We start from the raw sequence: 12896 nt of genomic DNA, 5'->3' as shown, positions 1-12896 counted from the left end.
AGTATTATCATTACATTTCCTCGCACTAAATTTAAACATTTCAGTTCTCAGCATGAGTAAAATTTTGCCCGCGTTTTTTATTAATTTTTGTTGCTGCCAGACATGCTGAGAACAGTAGCGTCCATTACCAGGGGGCTCTAATGAGCTTTTTGGTGTGGGGGAGTGTGGTGGGCCGCTACAAAAAAAAATAAAAAAAAAAAAAAAAATAAACTGATCTAAATAATCGTACTTAAAATTACTGACGCCTCTCTAACTGTACCGTGTACGGTATCAGCAGTTTGTTGGTACAATTGTACTCGAACTTAAAATCGTCCCGGCTCAATCGAGTTCGTAGCTCATACGATTGCAACAATCGTACCAAGAACACTTTCATCGCAATAATCGAGTACCGATTGCCGATACAAACCCGGGGGCCTCCGCTGAAAGGTATGAACGCGTACGGATGTCTGGCGGCAACTTTCTCTTTGGAGAAATTTTCCGGATCAAACTCCCTGGCCCGTTCACCCCAAACGTCCGGCCGGCGCTGAATTTCTCCGAGGTGAATCACCAGATTAATTCCCCCGGGTATGAGAACTCCATCCAAAGTTATCGGGCTCGAAGTGACGCGACCTATCAAGGGAGCAACCGGATAAAGTCGCATTGTTTCGAAAATCACCTGCTCCAGAAACTCCAGACTTTTAAGCCGCTCCGGTTCCATCGCGGTGTCCGGAGTGGGGAATGTGGCACTTATTTCTTGGAAAACTTTATCTTGATACTCCGGGTGCATGGCAATCATCAGACAAATCATCGAAAGCTGGTGGACTGACGTTTCGTATCCCTGGAATGGCAAGAATAGAATTGAAACTCGAGAAAAGCTGTGAGAAAAAAGTTAGTTTTCCAACTCACAGTTATCAGCATCGTCCTTATGTGGTATTTTATTTCATCTTCTGTGAAGGCTCGTCCCTGATGCTGGATAGTGTAAATCCTTTCGATTAGTGCTTTCGAACTTTGCGAGTCCTTTTGCTCCAAAGCATTTGCCTTGACGTCTACGAGAACCTGTGCCATAAGAAAGTTTTAAAATACTATCCATTTGTACAACTTTGAAATTGGAACAATTTTTACATCATCGACCAGAGCGTAGCAAATGCGACGAGAAGAAAGTTCCTCTCGATATGCTTGGGTCATTTTGTAGACGGATTTGAATGCGTAGAAAGCATTTCTCATTCGCAGTCCAACCGAGTCCATCACACTGCAAAAAAAAAAGATTTGTTACTTTCTACTATGAAATTTAGGTTATTATCTATATTACAATTTGAGAATAATATCTGAATGCTGGTTGTTTATCTATTCCACCTATATTATAGAATGAATGTCTTTGTGTCGGAAACTGCTGAACCGATTTGCGTGAAATTTGGCATGTGAGTGCATCTGAGACCAGAGAAGGTTCCTAGATTAGACTGAGACCCCGCTTTCCTACTGGAAGGGAAATAAGCACAACGAGTATTTATTTTTAAATTTTTAAATTTTTGGTTTTGCTTATTCGGCAGAAAAAAATTTCAAATCCTCCTTTTGTCACTCGGAACATGGTGGGGTTAGAATAAAAAATAATGTACATATATTTTTTATGCACATATTACACAACTTGTTTTTTGATTTTGTAATCTTTCGGGTTTTTGAATTTACGTAAAATACTTCAAACTTTATTTATTTTTGGAAATTTCGAAGGGGAGGGGGGGGGGGATGGCAAAAGATGAAATTGATATTTGTGCTTATTAAGCTGCAATGCCTATGAGAAGTAACTCAGCATTACGTAGAAAAAAACAATCATTTTAAATTAAAAATTCCTCAAACCGATGAAAAGTTATCAACCCTTGTTGTTCTTTTCCATACTTAGTTAAGGCAATGCACAATGGGGGAAAAAGGTGTATAAACTACGAAGAAATTTTATATCTTCCCTTCCACATGAACCAAATCTATGAGAATATACTTTCCTCTAGTGTCCGGAAAATCGATTTGAAATAGTTTCAGATGCAGCACAAGCTTTTGAACAGAGATATGTTGCTTTTAAACCCTAATTCCCCTATATTAAGTAAAAACAGTGCAGAAAAACCCTAGAATAATTAAAAAAATTTTAACAAAAATATACCTATCTTGTGTGATTTTTTTTTCGAGGAATCAAATAAAAGCTGTTTGATTTTACCGTAATGGATTGTGTTATGGCTGTTTTTACCCTCAATTCCCTACATTTTTCATTTAATTCAGAAAAAAAGCATTTTTGGACTTAATTTTTTTTTATAAAATGAAACCTATTCCGTGTGATTTTTTTCGAGAAATCCAACAAAGGCTAATTGAGTCACCGTATGCATTAGAAAATGGAGTCATAGCTGTTTGACCCTCAATCTCCCAACATTATTATAAAGTTCAGAAAAAGCTTGTTCGGAGTGGAAAATTTTGGAGCGTATGGTTTTTTTCGAGAAATTGAATGAAGGCTATTTGAGTCACAGAACGCATTGGAAAATGGAGTTTTGGCTGTTTCAACTTTAACCCCCTTAAATTGTTACATATTGTAGAAATACATGTTCGGACTTGATAATTTTAAACCAAATTGGACTTGTGTTATGTGATTGTATCTGAAAAATCGAATGAAAGCTATTTGGGCCACCGCTTTGAAAACTGGAGCTATGGCTGGTTTTACCCACCATTCCTCAAAAAAGCAAGTTCTGACTTTAAAATTTTGAACCAGATGAGACTTATCTTGTGTGTTTTTTTTCCCGAGAAATCATACAAAAGCTATTTCAGGCAATGCACACATCAGAAAATGGAGTTAGGGCTGTTTTCCTTCCGTTTCCAAACATTTTTCAAACATTTTAGAAAAAAAAACATTTTTCATGATTCATTTAAAAATATAGGAAAATTGAGGGGAAACTAGGCCATAACTCCATTTTACACAGCCTTTATTTGAATCCTCGAATAAAATTGCACAAGAAAGGTTTATTTTTGTTCTATTTTATTAGTCAAAATTATTGTTTTTCTGAATCGTAAACAAAATATAGGGGAATCAGGGGTTAAAAAGGTACTATATATACGATCGTTATCTCGTTGAGGTAGCTGAAACTATATCCAATTGATTCTCCGGACATTTTCACGAAGGGAAAGTATATGTTCACAAATTTGATTAATGTAGGAAGGAAGATATTGATTTTTTTCGCTTTTTATTCACTGTTTCCCCTTGTGCAATGCTTCGAAATTTTGCCGAAGTTCAAGCAAGTAACCACTACCAAAAATTGAAAGCCCCCAAAAATAGTTTTTTTTGTCTCATTTCTTACACCTTTTCAACAATTAAAACTTATAAAGAACAATTTTAGCTTTTCTTTGCATGAGAGGCCTTTCTATTGGAATGAGGGAGGGGTCTCAAATAATCATTGAAATATTTTTTGTATCCAAATACCTTCCCGTACCAAATTTGATTCCAATATCTTGATTAGTTTTCGGGTTATATGAAAAATTGTAAAGTAGCCCCCCTCCCCCCTTTCTATCACCCCACTGAGAGGAGGGAGGGGTACCTTATATTCATAGAAATATTCCTCGTTTCCAAATACCACCCCATGCCATTTGATACCATTTGCTTGATGGGTTATCGAGTTATGCAAAAAATTGTCTTTTGTTTGGGAGGCCCCTCCTTCCCTTCATGAGGGAGGGAGGGGTCTCAAACCATAATAGAAACCTTCCCCTGCCTCCAATACCCCCACTTGCCAAGTTTCAAGCAAATCCGTTCTGTAGTTTCCGAGTATATAGGGAATAGGCAGACAGACAGAAATTCATTTTTATATATTACTAGCTTATTTTACCCGGCCTTGCTCGGGTTCACAAAAAATATAAATCAAAATGAGTCGTTTGATTTTTCAAAATCTTGGAAGCTTTATATTCATCATTTTAAGAAATCTGGCTCATGTTTGGCCACGTATGTTTTGTAAGTCTTTTAAAAGTTTTTATTGAGATTAATCACTGTATTTATCGATTTATTTTATTTTCTTTTTTTGAAGAAGCATATAGTGTTGAGGATTATCAATAGAATTTCAAAATAATTATCTTTCCCTTTCCATATCACTAAAAACTTTTTTTCAACCCACCTTTTTGCTAAGAAGCTCGAATAGATTTGGCCTTTAATTTTTTAAATGCAAATGATAAAATAATTTTCTATCTTTCCCATCCTCCATTCGATGAAAATTTCTTTTGGAGATTATCCCACTTTTCAAAATGGATGATTTAAGTTATATTTAAGTTTTATTCACTTAAATATTTCCAGAAAACACTTCCGAACCTTGTTGAACTATGTTTAAGACTCATTTTGCAAGTTTTTAATTGTATGTATGTGTGCTTTTTTCGCTTTTTAATTGAACACTGTTTTATGATTAGTTTTTCTTAAATGTAGAAAGTTCTACTAAAAGTTTCTTGAAGTTATCAAAAATAAATCATCTCTGAACCGAAATTACCATTTAAATGTTATTGAAATGGTCTTATTTGAGTTCTATTTAAGTTTTTTTTTATCCTCGGACACAATCATTTTATTAATTATTTTGAAGAGTGATCAATGTTAAAATTCTTTGAAATCATTTGTTTGAACTCGCATTACCAAACGATTTTTTTTTACAAATTGGATGGTAGAATTGAACACATTGATGGCCAAAAATATATCAAAAGTTAAAATTGGTCAATGAAATAGAATTGTATAAAGCTTAAAACCTCAGATTTAATCATCTAATAAAATTTCTACTCCCCCGTTTAAATTTCCCGGCGGCTATCAAAGCATTGAAATTGCAGCCTTCAACGTATAACTCTGAATCTTATTAATTTTTCTTTCTTTATAAGGAATCCTAAAAATATGAAAATGGTTGGTTCTTAAAAGCTGGGATCTATGAAAACGCTGTTCATTAGTTTTTCAGCCTCCAGTCTACATAGTTATTCACTGTTCACTTTTCAGTTCACTGTGTATCCTTGTAGACTCTCAAAGCCCCCGGGCGGCGGTAGGGAACACTTGAAAACCACTGAAATTCTAGTCAATATATTCCTAAAAGGGTAATTGTATTTTTCAATCCTCAATTAAGGCTCATTATTGCAATCAAATACCTCGTACCAGTACCACGTGCTTAGAACAGTAGAAGGAAAAAAAAACCGCCAAAAACTTCGCTATGAATTTTTAAATCACTAGCAGGCTTCGATTTGCTATCCAGTACACGTGAACTCTGGATGGTCGTTTCTAATGCCCAGCCCATGGTGATGGTGAAAACAACCCCGCCAAAGGAAACGAAAAACGGTTGGCAAAATGGGTGCCATGACTTTTGATTCGTGTGAATAAAAACGAAAGTTGTATGGGAGGGTCTCTTTTCTTAGGTGGGAGGGGCTCAAAACTATTACTAAAACCATACCATGGTCCAAACACATAACTGTACCAAATTTCAGGCTGATCGGATAAGCGGTGTGGATTTATATAAGGTGCATACAAACAAACATATATAGTCCAACTCATCTTTATATATTAGAAAATAGATATAGATATTTAGTATAAAAAATTCCATTATAATCTACCGATTTTTCGAAAATATTTAAGTCCCAAAAGTCGATTTTAGGATAAACTTTTTTTTTTCGAAATACCAACAGATCTCGAAGTTTAAAATATTAAGCATCTAAACTAATATTGCAACCAATGTAAAAGAAGTACATGGTTCGTTTTTAAAATTCGAAGATAAAATGCTTGGAGATAAAAATATTACTATTTATCTAGTCCAGATTAGCCCGTCTCGTAGAGTTTTGGTGCTTATGAAAAATAGCAGTGTGAAATGTTTTATTTTATTTGAAGAACTACATTCGTGACGACCGAACATTACACCGTGGCAATAATTCCGGATGGACGAACCGCGAGTCAAATGTAAACAATAACAGAGAGTCGCAAATGAGAGAGAACGTCTATTAGATATGGGCGATGAAATCGACACGTTATTCTATCTCTCCTTAACACGTTCGTCGCCACCTTATTTTCGTACTTTTACTATTCGGGTCCAAAGAAATTCTCGGTGCGAGAAAGAAAAGAGGAAGAATTCCAAGAAATTCAACAAGTGGTCAAACTATGCGGCTAAAAAAAGTAAGAGAGCGTCACACGTTTTTGATGTGACGGGGCCTCCCAGGAAATACACGCGCCCATGGATCCCATGGCGACGAACGTGTTAAAAAATACCCGTAAAATCTGTCAAAATATGGGTGTTCGTCATCGTCTATTGTTCTAGAATCGACGAAGGCTGAATTCGAAGTGTTCACTGGAATTGTTGCCGGTTGAACATATTTGAAATCATTAGGGAAGTGTTGCCAATATGACGGTTGGATAATCCAATCTTATATCAATCAATATTGTAACCTGACCTTTTTTCATGGCTTGACGAAAATTAATGAAAATATAGGTATCCGATACTAATAGTTCTATTATATTTGATGTCATTACATTATTCAGCTAATTTTCAGGACTAATTCCCTTAAGGATCAATCTTCATGTTTGTAATCAGTTTCGTTGAACAACAAGAATTTTTAATTTAAAAATCAGAATGCAAGATGATCCGAAAATGAAGAAATTTCAGTTAAGATGAGCTTAAAGTGATAGAAGAAACACATTCGAATAGAGATGAACATTGGAGAGGCATGTAGAAGGTGTCCCATTATGTCTAAGCACAATTGTAATACAACCTTGTCATTTCGTATGACGTTTAAACAGCTTATTTATGCTGGATGTTACTGTTTACAATTTAACTCAATCGTGTGCACAATTTTCCATAATTTTCATGCGCAAAAAGCGCAAAAATATCGTGCACAAATGGTACACATTTCCAACATTTCGCTGAGTCAGTTGGCGAAAATGGAAGAAGTAAGCATTGGACCGATCTGAAAAGCGATTTCAATCGGTCTCGCTTGAGAACAATTTTGCGGATTCATCTCATTCGGTACAATATGCACTTATTTGGATTGGTACAAAGCTTTCGTTTTCTTTGAGTGGTGAACTGACGAAAAATCAGGCCAACACAGTACTGGGTGATCATTATTACGGATCATGGACAGCAGGCGAAGGTTCAGGCACTCTCGGAAGTGAACAGCTGTAGTCATTATGCCAGTGTTTAGGAATGGCTCGGGAAGCATGTCAAACTTACAAATGGCTTGACACATTTCCAATAAATTTTTCTGTAAAAACTGATGTCTACGTCTCGTCGAAACTTTGGCCATCCCAAACAGTGTAATACTGAATACTCGGAAACTTCTTGTAATCAACTTCCACTTTTTTGGCAACATCCCAAACTGAGACAATCTTCCTACTGGCTGTAGCACGCATGAATTTCCGGTCCAAAGTTTTATCCACCGGACCTAGTTTTCGTCTAGATTTTTTTAGTCCATGAAGCTGTTCTCCCCTCCATACTTCCTAATCGCATTTTGGACTGCTTAAATCGGGGAGCTGAGATGAAGGGAGAAAATACGTCAATGATAACACAAATTGTGCAGTAGAGTGCCCCAAATGACCCGACTTTTGAAAAAGTTATGCGCTGCAGGCTAAAATTGATCCTAGGCCTAGTACAAGATCTCATGCCAAATTTGGGCCAGATCGGATCACGGGAAGGGGTCGCTCAACGAGCCTGAAGTTTGTATGGGATTTTGAGACATTTTGTTCGGGAGAAACATGAAAAACCAGTTTTTCATCAATAACTTTGATGCCCGTCGGCCGATTTCTTTCAAAAACGGGTTTTCTTAAAGCCTAAATTATGAATAACATTTCATCCCAAGACTGCATATCGATAAGAGTTAAGACAAAAAAGTTATTGGACTTCCAAAATGGGCTAACTTTTTTTACGGTGGTATTCATCACTGCTAATGAGGCGTCAATAAGTTCGACCGCCCCGACTAATTTACTGTGATGAATACCATCCTTAAAAAAGTTAACCCATTTTGGAAGCCTAATAACTTTTTTGTCTTAACTCTTATCGATATGCAGTCTTCGGATGAAATGTTTTTCATAATTTAGGCTTTAAGAAAACCCGTTTTTGAAAGAAATCGGCCGACGGAAACCAAAGTTATTGATGAAAAACTGGTTTTTCATGTTTCTCCCGAACAAAATGTCTCAAAATCCCATACAAACTTCAGGCTCATTGAGCGACCCCTTCCCGTTATCCGATCTGGCCCAAATTTGGCATGAGATCTTGTACTAGGCCTAGGATCAATTTTAGCCTGCAGCGCATAACATTTCACAGGTTTTGAATTTCCCATACAAATTTGGGGCAGTCTATTGTGCAGCCAATGATTGAATTTGTGGTAATTTGTGGCAATTTGTTAGAGAAAATAAGAAGGTTTTAGTTAAAATGAGAGAAACCAGTGCTCAGAGAGAGTGAACATGTGATAATTGTTGCAATTAGTAAAGCAGTTGTGGAATTTTGATCATTACCATTCCAAATGCAAAGAATTATCTCTCGATTTCAATCCCTTGGCTTAAATGCTTATTTTTTCCATTTTCACCAACAGACTCAGCGCAATGTTGGGAATAGAACACTATTTGTCACGATATTTTTGAGCTTTTCCGGGAAAACGATTCCGAGAATTTGATGAAAACTGGAGCTCAAGATACACAGAGTTTTTAGTTGAACTGTAAACAACCACGCACATAAAAAATCAGCTTTTTAAACGTCGTTCGCAATGAGCAGGGTTGTATAAAAATCATGCTTAGACATAATGGGACACCCTAGAGCCAATGTTATTCTACAGTGTGTTTTTGCAACTCCGCACTAAAATGTCTGTGGTTTCATTCGCAGTTGGACTTCCTCGAAAACAGTGAAAATTATTGCTACCTTGCGAAACTGTTTTCGACACATTTCCAAAAAGTGTTAATTTTCGACACTTTTTTTATTTCAAAGAACAATCTAAATTTAATAATTTTAAGTGTGATAAACTAATTCTCATGGGTTTTTTGGCATTGCAAAAAAAATATATGCAATTCGTTTGAGAAATTAACGACTCATCCTTAAAAAATCAACTTTTTGCAAGTCCCTGCATAAATAACCACCTACCAAGCGACTACAGTTGGTTCAAAACGTTATCAATTAGGTACTAGTCATTTCGGTTAGAAAGTTAGATATGCAAATACCAAACTTTCGACGGATCATCGCTGCCTGACGTTCATCCTCTAAATGATACCAACCAAGCTGCCAGAAGAACATTCCGGATCCGGGACTGTCTGATACATACTGGCCCAGGTTTTTGCTTGGTCAATTAATTCCAACCATGTCATATTCCTCCCGTTGCTAATTAATGCAAACCTACCGCTCCAAGTTGTGCACCAATTTGCGCACAAACTCGTCCGGCAGTTTTTCGATGTTCATCATGGTCCGCTGGACGAACTGGGCCGTACACTGGCCGATATACTGCCTGATGTCGACATCCCGGCCATCCGCCATCGATTCCATCTGGGTCAACATTTCACCGCTAGCGCTCTCGAATATCGGAATGAAACTGTGCAGGATCCGGGAGTTGAAGAGGGGTCCGAGGGTTTTCCGATGCTCGCGCCACCGGTGGCCATCTGAACGAAGAAGGAAACATCGAGAGAGACAGAGAAAAACGGGAGTTGAAATTACATTCGACACGCGAAACGTTTCAGTTTGGTTTTTCGGCAACTGCCAACTTTATATACATTGCATTGGTCTTACGTCTTTCCGATATCAATCCGTTGCCGAGCTCCAAGTAATCGTACACGAATGGTTTATCCAAACACTCGGTCAGCACTTTTTGCACCAGCTCCGGATGTTGCACGTTGATTACCGGGATGGGACCGAACCAAATCTTGGTCATACGGTTTCCATTACGGAAGCACTTCATGTACGCGTGACCTTTCTGAGCAAACTGCAAAAGGTTGCCGAAAAGTGGGTGCAGAGGTTCCACTCCAGGAATCGATTTTATACATCGGTAGCGCCACTTGTGAAATCCGAAAACCGTCCCCAGGAGGACGACGACAGTTCCCAGAAGCACCAGAGTCAGAACCATCCTTCTTGTTCTTGTTCAGGCAGCAGGAACACCACCGTTATTCTTCGACTACCGGCTCGAAAGTCAATTCCGAACTGCTCGAAGGAATGACACATGCAACCCCTTGTGGTCCACCCGAGAAGAGAATATTCTTTAATCGAAGCGGGACTTTTTGGTCATTTTCCCGAATATTCGAAACGTTCGGAAGGAACCTGTTTTTGGTGTGCTTCAGTGAATTAGTCGATGAATACCCACCCAGCCATCGGTCTTGAATCGTGATCAGGGCCCAAACTTGTTAGGGGATGATGGCGTTCCATCCCAGTTACATCCTCCATGTGTGAAACCAGTTTAGCATTAGTTGTCTTTTGTCGCTTGTTTCGGAAGAAATTTCGGACGATCTCATTTGCATATGCTGCTCGTATGGTGCGGAACCGACGCTTTAAGATTTTTTATTGGAATTCCAAATCTCGGACCATGAATGATGCTTGGGCATTTGGGGACAGCTTATAGTAAACGCTTCCTAAAGCTTTTTTTCCGCGTTCAGAAGATGAATAAACGGCCGTTCTGCTTGTCTGTCGTGTTGTCTGGCGACTGTTTAACTTTGGGAAATCCCAAGAACCTAACGGTGCTAGTTTTACGCCAACAAAGCATGTCCGGAATCTGGTCGGTCACCAGTGAAAAAATCAATAATCATTCATTCAGAGGAATTCGAAAATAACTGATTTTAGCAAACTATAACACAATCTTAAAAAACAAAAAAAAATCAGAATACAACATTTGTTTTGTGAATGAAAGTAGGAAGAGAATAAATTTTGTAAGACATCTGTTGACTAAACGGTTATGATAAAAGGTTTAACTTTTTTGTGCTGTGATTTTTTTTTGCATCGAATGTAAGCCGGATCGGATGATTAACATATCAAAAATGTTGTGCTTATTGTGGAAGTGGTTCTTTCTTTCGAGAGATGAGATCGTTCTGTTCATGAGTCGTTTGTCTGAAGTTTCATTGATTTGTTGCCTTTGAGCTGGTTAGTTTCTGCTGTGAGTTTTTTTTTCAGCAGATTCAAAATATCAGAGTTGTTTTTGGGAGTCGCTTAGGATCTGGTGATAGCATATCGGCATAACGGCAAGTCTTAGAGCGACGACTGTTCCTAAGATATTCTGGTTTTTTAATAGGTTGTTGATACGGTATCTTATATTCAAATTTCTAGAGTTCTCACGTTCTGCTAAGAACTTTTAACAATGGACTAATCAGCTCCATCGTTCTACATACCCAATTATCTAACACTAGTAAAGTATCTAGTTTACAGTGTCAAGCAACGGAATCTCTACCTTAGTGAGACCAACAAACTGTAAGGACAAACTTTTGAAACACAATTTTCCAAATGTATGAAAAAGCTATTCATAAAATCTGCTGTAAATCAAGCACAATGGCACACCATAGTGGAAAAACTAACGGAATATTTAGACACTGTGTTACTATTTTTTGTTGGTTTCTAATGAAATGTTTATCCATTGTAGTAATATATAAAGTAAAAATAAAATGAATCAGTAAAACTTTACAAAACAAAACGATAGGGTAAATGATCTTGAGCGGAATTATTTACTTTTACTAAGATCTAAGCAATGATTAATTATGAATCTTATCGAAATTTTGAAAGAAGACTTTTTAAAGATCTTTTCAAATAATTTTTGTCATTTTTGCTAAAATTTTGAGAATTAAATAATATTATTAGAAGCTTTAAAAACATACGCATTTCTGCTGCAATTTTCACCAATCTATGCAGACTTTAACGTCAATTTACGTAACCCTTAACCATTATAGACTGATTCTTAATCACTAAAATGGTAGAAAAACTCATGAAAAGGCATTATTCGGGTTTTTGTAACAAGTTTTCCATCAAAATATCAATTAATTGCGTAGTTTTTTAAAATAAAATATGATCTTGAGCGGAACTACTAGCTTTCAAAATAAACCGGTAGGTGCACTACCTTGTGCCTTATGTCTTACACATGTCCCGCTTTTTAGGAAAATGTCTCGCCGTCCCGCTTTTTTTCTTAAAATATCCCGCTTTTTCCTGAGAAAACTCCTTCTCCGATTCTACCACTTCAAAATAGTTGTTCCGTGCTTGATGAAAACGCTTCTTAAAAAATCTCTCCTCGATCATTTTTAACTCCTGTCTTATGTTTTATTCTTCTTTTATCAATGTATGATTTTAAAACTAGAAATGTTCATACTTGAAAATCATGACATTCATCGATAAGGCTGTAAAATTAAAACGGTAACACTTTCATAAAGTTTCACTGATATACTCTGAAGAAAACTAAATTTATCCTCAATTTAAATTGAATGGTTCAACACAAAAAATCATTCAAATATAATGTTTTTTTCTCAAAACTAGCAGCATTTTTTAATTTTATGTAAGACAAGAACAAATAAAAAAAATTGTAAATGAAGCATTTCGAGTTCAATGATTTTAGGTGGATATGAGTAGTCAACCAAGCTAAGCTAAGCTAAGAACAAATAACTCTTTTAGTTCTTAGCATTTAAGGTTGCCAAAATATTTTCCAGCCATATCCGGACCGGGTGAATCCGGCAATTTTATCATAAAACCAGGCAAAATCCGGGCATCTGATTTTAAAACTTTCTACCCAAAATCCGGGCCATATCCGGGCAAATTTGATCAAAACCAAATATTTCAATAATTATCGTAACGAATACACTTGAAAATATATTTTTACATCAAACCACATGAGCAGATTTTAAATCGTATATTAGGCTTCCGGAAAACTGTTCATGATTATTTAGATTAACTTGCTAAAAAAGTCGTTTTTAGACGCAAAAATAAAATTTTAATAATTTTATTGAAACTTTTTGTTTA

The 12896-nt window shown here is 36.7% G+C and overlaps 1 protein-coding gene across 1 annotated transcript; it reads right to left on the bottom strand.

The window, feature by feature from the left end:
• Positions 1-235: 235 nt before the first annotated feature.
• LOC129753051 (cytochrome P450 4c21-like) lies at positions 236-10038 on the bottom strand. Its single transcript, XM_055748846.1, has 5 exons — positions 9705-10038; positions 9322-9577; positions 1102-1228; positions 886-1035; positions 236-817 (listed from the first exon to the last, which is right to left on the bottom strand). Exons 1-5 carry the CDS (start codon positions 10036-10038, stop codon positions 236-238), a joined length of 1449 nt encoding a protein of 482 aa, XP_055604821.1.
• Positions 10039-12896: the final 2858 nt, after the last annotated feature.

This window comes from Uranotaenia lowii, chromosome 3 (genome assembly GCF_029784155.1).
Source record: "Uranotaenia lowii strain MFRU-FL chromosome 3, ASM2978415v1, whole genome shotgun sequence".
In the NCBI taxonomy this organism is placed as follows: Eukaryota; Metazoa; Arthropoda; class Insecta; order Diptera; family Culicidae; genus Uranotaenia; species Uranotaenia lowii.
Note: the sequence above shows the minus strand (reverse complement) of the source record. Positions and strands in the feature narration are given on the sequence as shown.

Bases quoted from the DNA above. Each gene is read 5' to 3' on its own strand.
- LOC129753051 (XM_055748846.1), bottom strand. From the start codon at position 10,038: ATGGTTCTGACTCTGGTGCTTCTGGGAACTGTCGTCGTCCTCCTGGGG. The intron at 9,578-9,704 runs GTAAGACCAATG...TTCTTCGTTCAG, and splicing joins CGGATTGATATCGGAAAGAC to ATGGCCACCGGTGGCGCGAG. The intron at 818-885 runs GTGAGTTGGAAA...TTGCCATTCCAG, and splicing joins TAAGGACGATGCTGATAACT to GGATACGAAACGTCAGTCCA.